General features: G+C 41.2%; 1 protein-coding gene across 7 annotated transcripts in view; it reads left to right on the top strand.

Annotated features, from left to right (window-relative positions):
* ablim1a (actin binding LIM protein 1a) overlaps positions 1–13,056 on the top strand; it is a 61,805-nt gene that overhangs the window by 47,586 nt on the left and 1,163 nt on the right. For 2 of the 7 annotated variants that reach the window (XM_074675832.1, XM_074675831.1), the window contains exons 10-22: positions 137–214; positions 377–535; positions 718–762; positions 911–946; positions 1,502–1,631; positions 3,364–3,483; positions 4,264–4,368; positions 5,082–5,129; positions 6,603–6,688; positions 7,531–7,654; positions 8,606–8,667; positions 8,810–8,870; positions 9,061–9,542. In XM_074675832.1, coding sequence (XP_074531933.1) covers positions 137–214; positions 377–535; positions 718–762; positions 911–946; positions 1,502–1,631; positions 3,364–3,483; positions 4,264–4,368; positions 5,082–5,129; positions 6,603–6,688; positions 7,531–7,654; positions 8,606–8,667; positions 8,810–8,870; positions 9,061–9,137 — 1,131 coding nt within the window. In that variant the 3' untranslated portion in view covers positions 9,138–9,542. The other 5 variants (XM_074675836.1, XR_012598575.1, XR_012598574.1 and 2 more) reach the window with 5 other exon arrangements.

The raw sequence follows: 13,056 nt of genomic DNA, 5'->3' as shown, positions 1-13,056 counted from the left end.
CTCTCATACTGTGTAAATACGAAGAGTTGAGATAAGGCCTCAGGGGGATGGCGGGGGGCTGTGGTGGATCATGGGAGATTCATGACATGGAGGTATTTCTTTTACTGACAGACTTCTGTGTGCTTTTTCCTCACAGCCTACGAGGTCGTCATCCGAGAGTATTTGTTCCAGACCTGGTTCAAGCATACCTGGCTCACCGGGTCACACCATCTATGTGAGAACTTACTTCACATCACTCTTTGAAATGTTCCTTTAGTTCTGTCTCTGCAATCTAAACTTCCTGGCCTTTTTGATGCCTTGTTGGATCAACTGTAGCTATCTCCCGTATTTACCCCGGTGTGTGTTTTTGCATGTGTGTCTTTATTTGTCTCCCTAGGCAAAAGTAGACAATGAGATCCTTGATTACAGAGACCTAGCTGCCATCCCAAAAGTCAAAGCCATTTATGACATTGAGCGTCCCGATCTTATTACCTATGAACCTTTGTACACCACCTCCCTGGATGAGAGAGACGAGAGACAAGAGAGTGTGGGAGAGGTAATCATACAGACCGCATGCATCTTCTCCTGCATGCGTCCATCTTTATGCACGTACAGGATTAACGCACAAACTGTACTGTGCATCAAGATAAACATCCAAAGTTATTTCCTCTTTTTAGCGCTGAAGGGAAGCTGGAGTGTTCAAAATGTGTCCTCACTGACTTTCTGTGTCCCTTACAGCTCCACACTGCCAGGAGGGAGCGTTCCCCATTACCTGACGACAAGGTGAGACACCTTTCTGAGTGCCCATGAAGGAGCAGGGTTAGGGTTGGGGAGGTTAGGGGTTGGGGTGAGTATTGAAAAAAGCTCATGGTAGCATTAAAGATGATCTTAAAACCAAATAATACCTCTGTATGTTTTTTTATCCTTTCAGACCTCTAGAAATATGTCACCTACTCCACCTGGCGAGGTGAGTGTTTTCTGTTTATTTTCTTTCTTAAGTTATATTTTTTGGGCTTATATGCTTTTAATCAGATAGGAAAAGACAATGGAAAGAGCAGGAAAGGCAGACCTCATGGGGTGTGACTTAGACTGCTAGGCCATCTGAGCTTTAAGTGTTTATTTTTTATGTGATTTAGTCCCACTAAATCGTCAAATGGTGTAACCACAAAAGCATGACAAATATCAAAATATTCACCTTCCTAGAAGTTATGTAAGTGTACTGATAAAACAAATTATTTGCTCTGAAATATCATCTCAAAGTATATTTAGATATATAATTTCTAAACTTGTTAATATGGGTTATTGTTGGGTCAGCTGGTTTAAAATCATTTTAGATTTCATTTTTACAGCAAAGTATACTGCTAACATCTTATTCATAGTAACTTTTTTGCGCAATATCATATTCTTTTTGAGAAACATTGGTAACACTAATTGACATTTACCAGTTTTACCATCTGACCACATCTTTCACCCATTAATTCTGTCAGATCTTGAGCTGTGTGTGGTTGTGTGTTTATGTCAGGGCTCGTACGACAGGAGGGAACGCATCCTCCAGAGGTCCACCAGTCAAGGCTCCATAGGATCACCTGTTTATAACCGCCACGGTTACACCCCCACCTTATCACGGTCACCCCAGCATTTTCACAGGCCAGGTGAGTCACCATGCTGTGTCTGAGCGTTTCATACAGATGGAGTGGTTGCTTCTGTTGTAGAAGGTGGCTGATGAAGTCTTTACCTGTTTATGAGTTCACTGACCCACCTGCAGGGGTCTCACGTCACTTCACTTTAAAGGAGACTGTAAGAAAATTGACTCTGGGTTGTTATGTGATATTTTCTTTTAAACTTTATTTTTGACACGAAAATCCCTCATTTTACAGAATAACAACTTTAAGGTCAATTTTGCACCTTTAATGAAAAAACTGTTCCCTGATTTTTCTTTCTGTTAAAGTTTGATTTAAAGATGTAAAAGCCAGTTCAGACCAAAGATCTTCCACCTGTCTTCCACCAGACCTGTGTCCAGTCCATCTCTGTTCCATCGAGGTTTTACTGCGTGCTCCCTCATCCATTAAAACACTGGCTGCACTGGTTAATCACTAAACCAACAGTTTTCTTTCCCCAATGTTCAGCCTCTCTTGGTAAATGCTGTCTTTATTATCCTCTGAAAACTGCAAACCTGCTGACTTCTGGCCTGCCTCCTTCCATTATAACAATTTGTCATTAAAGTTCATTAAAATATGATCTGACGTCATTAACTCTTACTCTTAAAATCAATCATTGTTTTGTTATCTTACTTCCTGTCTTGCTGGATTGATCCATGTGCCGCTGAAATTATCCAAAAAAAATCAGTCGAGTCTTGTGGATCTGCTGTAGAGAACTCTGGATTATCAAGAGCAGAGTGGACATGCACTGGACACAGGCCTGGTGGACTTTGAGTAAGAAAACTGGGTTTCATACATTTCAAGAAAATGTATGATCAGTCCGTAGGAAAGCAGTGTTGACTCATGTTAATAAGAGGGATAAAAATCACTTTAAACTTGGAATTAAACTTTATTTTCCAAATGTGTCCTTAAGGTGAGGCTCGTACAGCTCTGAAAAACTCTGCAGGAAGTCATCAGATGTATCTCCACTCCGTGTCATCCATTTCACGCATGGATTCCAGACGTTTTCTAGACTTTCAGACCCTAGGAGTTTCAGAGATTTGCCGTTTATGCATAAACCTCACAAAAGGAGGTTATCTGAGTTTGAAGTGCTTAATATCACATGTCAACCACTTAACTTCATGCAGACTTTTTGCAGGGAGAAGGGAGGACGCGCCCAGATTACATCAAGTGAACAGATGCAAACTTTTGTAATCGGTCTGCACATTTTTTAGAAAGTAGAGCACATTTCAAAGTAGCTTTTGTGTATGTAGCTCAGACAGACAGACAGACAGACAGACAGACACACACACACACACACACACACACACACACAGACACACACACACACACACACACACACACACACACACACACACACACACACACACACACACACACACACCTGCAGATGTAGACTTCTGGTAGCATCAATTTCACAGACAAAACTCAGAAACTGTCTTCAGCACACTACAAGAAACTGCAGGTTCAAGTGTTTCTAAGAGCAGATCTTTGGTTTTGAACTGGCCTGAACACTTTTCTGACAGCTCATCTTGAATGCTCCTTACCTCTCTCTTTGGGTGTCTTTTATTTCCTGTATGTCCTCTTTTTCTTTTGTCCCTCACCTCTTCACCTTCTACCTCCTCCTCCTCACTCCATCCTCCTCCTTCTCTGCCTGCTCCGGGGTTCTGTCCCCCGCCTGTCCTTCACCTCCTCCTCCTCCTTCTCCCCCTGGTCCGCCCTGCAGAGGCTCTGACTGGCATGCAGAAGCTCTGCTCCTCCCTGTGCAGTAACAGTGTGGGCTCCAGAAATAGTGACTCCCGCCCCACCTCCCCTTTCAGACACCACTTCCTCCCCCATAGCCAAGGTAAGGGCCCCCTTCCAGTTGGACGTGAAGCCCCGCCCCTCCTAGAGTCATCCTCACCTGTGCTATCACCACCCTCCATCACCCTGGATCTTTGGCTACTCCTCATTTCACTGAACCTGCCATCATCACCAGTTGTTAACGTTTGCAGCCAAGGATTCTTCACCAACAAATTGCAGCTCTCCCAGTCAGGTCTAAAATAATCCTGGCTCAACCTGGGGTAGTCTGGGATCAGCCTATGCCGCTCTGTGCATGCAGAGGTGACCTCATGGACTCTTTTTTAGCTCTGTGTATCACAGAGTTGTTGCTAACAGCTCATCTTTGTATTCAGTTGCGAAACAAGAGTGAACTGCACAGAGCTGCAGGACTTTATGGCGTGTTAGTGCTTGACCCTCTTCAGCAGTTCGCCATTTTTAGTCCAAGCAAACCTGGCTTTTGTTTTGCAGCTTTGCATGGAGTACAGATAGTCGTGGAAGGTCCCTGACTATTTGATGATGTTTCTAAAAGTCTCAGGATGTTACATGTAGATGAGACAAACATAAGTATGTATTGCATGCTGGGACATCTTAACCCTGAACTAACCAAACTGAATTCATAGAAACTAACAGACTCTTCATGTCTCATGACTCATAACTCACTGCTCAGCCTTTGGGCTTCATCCTCAGAGCCAATCAGAGTCCCGTCTGTCCCTTGTGTCCCGTGTGTCTCCGTGTATGGCAGCGTTCTGTCCTCTCTCCGTCACTGTCCCTGCTTACGTTCTGTTCTTGGTTCTTCTCACTGGAGGCACCGACCCGCCCAGTGGCCGGAGCTCCCCTCTCCCGCTCAGGCCTGACAGCCGGCCGGTCACCCCGCCTCTCTCTCAGACCCCTAAACATTTCCACCTCCCAGGTAGGAGAGGAGCGCACCCTGTCACTGCTCGTCCACCAGTCTGTGTTTGGTTCTGTTCTCGTTTTCCATTGGCCTTTCTTTCTTTGTTTTCTTTCTTTTGTTTTTTTCCCTTTTCTTTTTTTTTCTTTATCTTCCTCTGTGTATGTTTTTCATTTTTTCTTTGGTTACCCTTTATTGTTGCCTTTTTCTGTTTTTCCTTTTTCTTTCTTCATATCTTTCTATTCTATGTTTCTCTTTGCTTTCTTGTTTTTTTCCTCTTTTCTGTCGGTCTATTCTGTTTTCTAACTTTTGTTCAGTCTCTCCATTTGTTTTTTTTTCTGCTCTTCCTGATTTCTTTCTCTCTTTCTGTTTAAATCTTTCTCTTGCTTCTTTCACTTTTATTTCTTTTTTGGCTTTCTTCATCTATATTTGCCAGTTGATTTTATAATCTTTTTCTTTGTATCATCTGTCTTCTTATTCTACATATCTCTTTTCTTTCTCATATATATATTTTTTATTTTTCTTGGTTTATTGAGTTAAGTGTTTCTTTCGGCCTGTCAAACTGTCTTTCCATCTCTCTCTGTACATATTTTACTTCCTGTCTCTCCATCATGGATCAGTTTCAGCTTTTTTGTCCCATTGTCTCACCACAGAACATAAATAAGGGCATAAATTTGTTCACTGTCTCTTTGTTTTTAAAAATGTAATTTTTGTGTTTTCTTTACATTTTTCAGATCAGGGGAGCAACATCTACAGAAAACCACCTATCTACAAACAGCACGGTAACATTTCTTCTCATTGCACACTCTGATTTGATTTATTAAGAAGTTCAAAGAGACTGATTCAGAATAATGATTGATGTTAAATGCTTTTTAGATCAGAGTTTAGTTTTTGGAAGAGTCTGTATCCATCCAACATGTAGTCACCCCCAGTGTTTGAAGTCTGTCTCTCCTGTCTGACCTCTAACTCTGTTCCTCTCAACGAGTCACATCAGTGAAGACTCATCAGACTGATTCTGAGAGCAAGACTGAGTAACACAAAGGTCTGCCCATAGCTCTGCCCCCTGACAGGCCTCCAGAGAGCTGTCCAATCAGGGGGAGGTGGTTTGTGGAGCAGGAGCCTTAAAGAGACAGTAGCTAAAACAAAGCATTTCAGACAAGGGCTGAAATAAGGGTTGCAAAACATGTCACTCTACTACGGGGGCTCCAGAGGGACAGAATAAAGACCAAGTAGATCAAAAGTTTCTCAGTCCTGTAGGATCATTTCATTTGCTACATCTCATCTGTCTCTGAGATGTCTCTGAAATGTTCCTTTAAGCCTCTTTAAATCACGTCTGACTCTTCACTGGTTCTTAAAGTGACTTGTTTTGTTTGGGGCTGGCATTTATTTGACACCTGCAGAGAGGTTTCCCTGACCCAGACACTGATAGATCAGTTCCCAACCTAGATACAGCTGCCATAGTGCGCCAAAGCAAGTCTGGTGATGACATCATCAGATCTGCCACCTTCCCCGCTGCCCACGCTCCTTCTCCGGATGACAGCTCGAGGAGTGAGGGCGACCGTTGGCCCTGCTCTCTGGCTGTGTTAGGTACACTCAGCTCCTGACGGGCATGCTCACCTCAGCTCAGCATTGTTTCTGAGTCAAACACGCATCCTCTTCCACTCCTGAAGTCGCCCAGAAGCTTCACTGCATCCCCGCTTCTCTCTGTGCTCTCGCTGTGATCCAGGCCGACGGTATCTGCCTTTGCTTTGCTTGCACAGCAGAAGCTTTGCGGGGTTTCTGTTTCTGCCATATCATTTTCTGCTTGAGGCAGCATCAGCTTTACTCTTTCTGTTAAACTCCTGCACATGTAGGAGCTTTAGTGAGACGCAGCAGAGCCACAAATGACCTGGAGAGAGATCCCTGAGACTGACTTCAAACTGACGTCTGTCTGTCCCTTCCACATTGTGCTGTTTTGTGTTTGAACATTCAGTTAAAATTTGACATTGAGACATCTGTCATGTTACTGCAGACGGATATGACTCCAATAAATCTCTCTGTTTGTCCGTCTCGTCAACTCTGTCTCACATTTGTGTCTGTCTCTGTCCACCCTCATCTCATTGTCTGTGTGCACTCCTCTCTGAAGCAGCCATCTTTCTGTCTGTCTCATTACTGTGCTGTGGATAATTCTGGAGTTAAGATCACATGATGCATGTGAGAGATGTGTGTGTTTTAACTTTTATTATAAACTGGTGGATTCATGTGTGGCACTGTAGGTTCAGAGGGGAGGAGGCGATCCAGAGAAGACGAGGAGGAAGAGGCCTTGAAAAGAAAACAGCTTCAAGAGGAACATCTTAGTAAGGTCTGTTAAACTCAGCAACACTAAGACAAACACACCATGAGTGTAAGCCGAGTGGTGCAGACAGGGTTGGGTTTCTATCTTCATCCATCACAAGAATGTTTAAATGTCCAATTAGACAATTCATACATTAAAGCCTGCAGCTTAAAGTGCTTTACAACCAAAGATAAATTAAGTATATATCAACAGCAACAGTTAGAGTAAAAAAACAAGGAATAATTTTAAAAAAGTGATAAAATTATTAAAATGAATAATCAAAATAAAGTAAACAGTGGATTAAATAAAAGTAGTTTATTAAAATCAGAAAAAACAACATAAAAATGTAAAATTCCAAAACATAAAACTACTGTGAAGTCAATACAAATGTTTAAAAAAGCCCTAAGAAACTCTATTAAAAGCCTGAAAAAAAAAAAAAAAGGTCTCAAGTTTCCTTTAACACTAAAGGAGAAAAGGGTTCCGGAATTTTGGTACACCGAAGCAGAAGAGAATTCCGGAACCCTGAGGAAGGATTTGGAATTCTGTGAGACCAGAACAGGAGAAAGTTTAGGGATTTAGGATACTTAAGCGGTAGTTCTGGAACTTCGAGGCAAAAGCTGAGAGTTCATCTTTGAATCAAGGCTAATTGCAAAGCAGACTCAGGTGTACAGCAAAAAAAACATGGATACATTTCAAAGCATCAGGATTTCAAAATAAAACTGGAACATGACATAAAACAGGAAACCACATGGACAGACCAAGCAGAACCACACATTTACATTTAACCATTTGTTCACTCACATGCTGGTGTCATTTTTACACATTTTGACCCTTTGCAGACACATGATCTTCTCCTATTCTGTGTACAGATTCAGTCTGGTCTGGGGAAGCTGATCCTGAAGGAAGAGATGGAGAAAGAGCAGATCAGAGAGCGTCATGCACGAAGCCTCTCTGCTCAGAGATATGACCCCAAACAGACCAACTGTGACGCAGGTACAGAACAAATCCGCCTCATCAGCTCATAAGACGCTGAGCTGTCAGCAGTGTGCTGTAACACAGTCTGTACTGTGAAAGACTTTATATTTCATATTTAACCCCGTCATAGCAGGTGTTCCTTTGAGGTACAGAAGTGGTTTCACGATGAAACATCAGCAGAAAATTCAGCAGCAGCGGACTAAAAGAGAAAATACAGCTAAGAATGAATCAGCAGTCAGCAATAAGATTCATCATCTCTTTACCCTGACTTTAGATTCTCTGTGCTCATAAAACTGTGTAATTTACAGTGATCCAGATTCTCAGACTAACACAAGGGGGAATCATTTTCACTTGGAATTTAAAAGTCAGACTCCTTTTCAGAACTGAAAGTTTGAATGTTTTTCTAGAACTTCAATTTTTTTCACAAATTTACTTTTTTCTTTACTTTTCCTAAAATTTTCTGTCTTTTGGTCTCACTAAGTAAAGTCCTTACTATTTTTGAAACATTCTTGGTTTTTATTTCCAGTATTCCATTTTTTGTTCAGTAGAATTCTGACTTATCTTGGAATACAAACTCTTTTTAGAGCTTTCTGTTTTGTTTTTTGTTTTTTTCCCCATGAGCTCAGACCAAAAAATCAGAATATGATATATGAATTTGAAATCTAACTTTGGAGTTTTGAATATATTAAAGAGTATGAGCTTAAATAATATCTTTTATTGACCAGGCCTCAATTCTTTTTTTTTGTAGCCCTAAACTGCCCTGTGTAGAAACTTGAACCAGGTGATAAAAACTATTTGAGGAAACCAAAAGAAGAAAATTACATGATGATTGGTTTAATGATAAAAAAATTGAATTTTCCTTTTACAAAAAAAAAAAATATATATATATATCAGCAGCTACTTAAATTTTATTATTTATTTGTCAAGGCCTTTTAAAACGTCATAATTTGAACGATCTTTCTGTTCCAGATCCAACTTCTCCAACCAAAACTAACTCTCTGCCCGGTTATGGGAGGAACGGGTTGCATCGGGTACAAACTCTCTCATCCTACCATGACTTCTGATGACCTCTGTTAACAGATCAGTCCAACCACTTAGAAGCTTAGCCTGCTGAGGATGCTCTGACAAAGTCTGCTTTGGTTGTTGTTGATAATGTGTTTGGTGTCTCTGCAGCCCCAGTCGACAGACTTCACTCAGTACAACAGTTATGGCGACATGTGTGGAGGAGGCCGAGGTGAGTGCGGTCTCAGGATAAATATTGTTCAGATTTGATCAGATGTACTCAGAATCAAAATAAAAAGCGCCCTACTGTGTACACAGAGGGACGAGCTTTTTAAATGTTTGCTTAATGATAAGGGATGGCAGGGATGTAACAGCCAACCATTAACTGTGAGTCTCATTCTCTGTCCCATGTTGTCCTGCAGAGTTTCAGGTATGTCTCTCATCTGCTTCCTACATGGCATGCTCCCTCACCTTGCATCTTAGATGTGCTTGCTCATGAGTTGCAAGAGATATGTTGACCTGAATGCTCTCTGCCCACTCCTGCTACATGCTTGGGTTAAAGTCACTGCAGGGCATCCAGTGCATCGACTCCATGCACCGCCCCATAGCTGAGCCAGTGTTCTGTTAATGCAGTGTACAGCCATTGCCTTGTCTTGTTTTTTTTTTTTTTTTGTGTGTGTGTGTGTGTGTGTGTGTGTGTGTGTATGTGTGTGTATGTGATGTTCTCCAGTGTTATGACTCCAGCTAAATGTCACATTGAGATACATTCACAGAAACATCCAGAGAACATTGTAGATACTAACAGAGCTATGTGCTCCATCCAGTCGATAGTGAGCCGCTGTCATTAGTGGACATACTCATCACCATGAACCTGCAGACCCCTTCCACTATATTACATTTGTGTATGTTCTATTCTTTAGCACATTAAGGATGGCCGTGCAGCACTTGCAAGGATGGACAGGGGAGTATCTATGCCTAATATGTTGGAACCAAAAGCAAGTATCTTCTTCTTTTTGTACTGATGATAACATTCAAAAATACTGTTGAAAAATAACACATTCTTCACAGATTAAAGCTCCCATAGCCTCCATACAAGGCAACATAAATCAACCTATCAGGTAGTTTGATCCCTGATTTAGTGGAGAGAAAGAGAAAAAGAAAAAGAGCCCGGCCCAAAAGTTGAGTTTCAGTCCCTCCAGGATTCTGCTCGTTCCCAGATTGGTCCTGATTTTGCAATGCAAGCTGTGATCTAAAGCTTCTTTGGTGCCGTAATCAAATTCAAATTCCACTTCTGGATGACAAAACAATTAAAAACAGAATGAAAATGAAGTCAATAAAACAATGGAGATGCACTCATTTCAACGTGCATAGAAGAGTCTGTGATGAAATGATGCTAATCTACTCACACAAGGTATCCACGTCAGAGAGAATTTTTTTTTTTTCTTTTTAAATATTGACTCCCGTTTGTAACACCCCCTCCGGTTGTTGGAAAATGCTACCCAGCCCGTCAACAGAGTAACTGTAGTCACTAAGGCCAGGTTCACATACTTTTGTCGCACCAGGTAAATCCGCCGGTGAGTGCGGCTCCAAGCACGCCAAACCCATAATGGGCAGTGTTTTCCTGACTTAAAACCCATGCCAGCTAATCAGAATGAGCCCCCGTCATTCAGCTGTGACATTTGAGAACCGAAAACTCTGTTTACCAGCGTCCACAAGAAACCATGAGGCCAGTTTTCCAAAATCTTCACTTTGGCCAGAGCTTTCAGGAAACATCGTTTTTGGTGACATAAAGCTGTGGTTTCGTGTGGACGACAGGTGTAAAAGTATAAAAATATATGCGGTTTCCCAAATACCTGGCTACGTGTGGACATGGCCTAAGAGTCACCTTGACTTTCTTCTAGGTCATGTTCTCTGTCCATAGCATCTTAAAATCAGACTTTAGTAAAAGTAAACATATTTTGGTTGAATATAACTTTGAATAAGAGGTAATTCACGACAATAAATAGTACATATGTAAAACTCTTTGTCTTTCAGTGGCTTTTTTGAATGGGCTGGAAAGTAAGCCTCTCCCAAATGAACATTCTGTGGACCCCCTCCCCCATGAAAAATAAAGAAATAACATCTGTTTTTAAACCTTTGGGTAGATGATGTTAAAGATGTTAACTTCTCGTAGGGGTCTCTCCTGCTTGTTAGGCAAAATTATTCAAAATATCTTTTTTTTTTCTTGTTGGCCCAGTCCTTCACGATAAGTTTTAGTGTGCTCTGTGTGTTTTCCCCATTTGTTAGAGGGTAAGACATCTTAAAATCATAATGTACCACACATTTATATCTCTGTCCATTCAGTGTTTATATTTGTGTACCTCCAATATGGCCTCACACCCGGGTAACTACCCAAATTGTGACATCAGTGCAAACGCTCTTATCAGGCAGTGAAAAGATTTTTCTGACCCTTTGTAGTATCTTTACATAGCTCTAAAATACGCTTATTTGTCTCTTCCTGGTGTTATATTTAACCCTTATTTTAGCCTTCAAACTCTGGTCTTGCTCTCTGTTTCTTGTTTCTTAAAGCTCTACACAGTCTTAATGTTACAGCTCTATCAGTGAGGTTCTAGAATGTTCTACATCAAAGGCAGAGAGCTCTCAGGCCTTTGATGACGTTGCAACATCTAAATACCCCTACCTTTCAAATTAGCTTAGACTGTATTGTTTTAATCACGGTTTAAACAACACATTTTTAAATTGTATTTATTTGTACTTCTAAATGCGCATTAGTCCAGCCCTTTTCACTATATAGAGAGGGTACTGTGTATTTATCAGTCTTTATTTTGTCCCTCTGGTACCCCTCTAGTATCTTTACATGATTAACAGCTAAAAAAATAAATCCTTATCTTTCTCTCCCTGCTGTTTTAGAAACCTTATTTCAGCTTTTTTTTCTTGAAACACTTTGTTTTAGCTTCTGTCTCTTTAAGGCTCCCTGCTACACAAAACCCTTTGACTCTGGAGCAAAACCTTGGTGTTTGAGGCCCTGCCTCTCCATGTGTTATGAACCAGTTGGGAAATCCTTGAAGTGAAAATTTCACTTGTGTTTTGATTAGTTTACAGACAGGTTCAGGGATTTCTACTACATATAAATATCTAGAGGTTTGAAAACCAGCACACATTTAGCTTGAAATATATCCATAACTGGAGCTTAATTTGTATAAAATTTAATTGATGGATTTGCCTTACATTGATGCAAAAGACTAAATTTGAACATGCACAAACATTATGTAGAGGCGCAGTTTAGAGTGTATTTAACCCTTTGCGTAAGCTTTGAGAAATAAATGGTACCTGTTTGTCTTGTTCTCAGAAGTTGAGTGGTTGCAAAAGCTACAGAATCTGCACACGCAGAGACTTAGTTTCGTAAAACTTCATAGATAATTCTGTAAAACGCAGCATTTATCTTCAATATAAAGACACAGTAAACCTTTTCAGAATATCACAGTTTATAAACTTATTGGGTTGAAAATTGTGCAAAAGTTACACACATTGTTTAAAATGCAATGGTTTGTTTGTTCATATTTGTATTTGTGTGATTTACCTGAATGCACCAACACAGCTTCCTGGAGGGACTGACTTTCTCCCTGTCAGCGTGGGGACGTCAGTGGAAGGAATTAATGAATCTTAAATAAGCTTTTCCCCCTTAAAGACTCACGTTAGCCGTCTCCCTGAGTTAGCATGCTGCTTCAGGAGCTGCCGAGTCACTGCAGCGCTTAGCATGCTGGCTTCTCCATGCTCATCTGCACACAGCTTTGACCTGAAGAGGCTGGATACTGTATGCAGCATACAGTGGAGAATCCAACGCCCAGACTGTCATCCACACAACTCATATCTCTGTAAAGAGCCCAGTATGTCACAGACTGAACATTACTGTGTGGATATGAGTTGGTCAGAGGCCTCAGACCACTTCTAGTTGCTTATTATTGAGCATTTCAGTAAAATTATCCAGTTTGATCTCTAAAGATGGTTTTAGCCATAGCAGCACATCAAAATTCTTATTGTGCATTAAATAAACCCTGTGACATGATCCTGTGTCATGTTTTTGCCCTTACCTGATCTCTGCACGTCTTTACACTGTGCACCCTGCATTCCCCGAAAACAGCTCTCCTGTCACAATCCTGTTCTCCACCCACTGTCTTCTCTGTCACACGCAGAGCATACAGATGTTCAGGTTTAACTCTTTGTTTGTTGAAGATGGTTTTTCAAGGTGGTGTAGGTGTGAGCTGTGCACTGACGCGTGTCTCCTTCTGAAGGTGTATCCCTATGAAATGCTCATGATAACCAGTAGAGGGAGAGCTAAACTGCCCAGGGATGTGGACAGAACCCGACTGGAGGTATCCACCTTCTGATTTCTCTGCTTTGTGTAAATCAAGTCTTAC

Source organism: Halichoeres trimaculatus, unplaced genomic scaffold (genome assembly GCF_033239565.1).
Source record: "Halichoeres trimaculatus isolate MK-OKI-2021-1 unplaced genomic scaffold, fHalTri1.1 fHalTri1_scaffold_8, whole genome shotgun sequence".
In the NCBI taxonomy this organism is placed as follows: Eukaryota; Metazoa; Chordata; class Actinopteri; order Labriformes; family Labridae; genus Halichoeres; species Halichoeres trimaculatus.
This window is presented reverse-complemented; position numbering and strand designations above follow the sequence as displayed.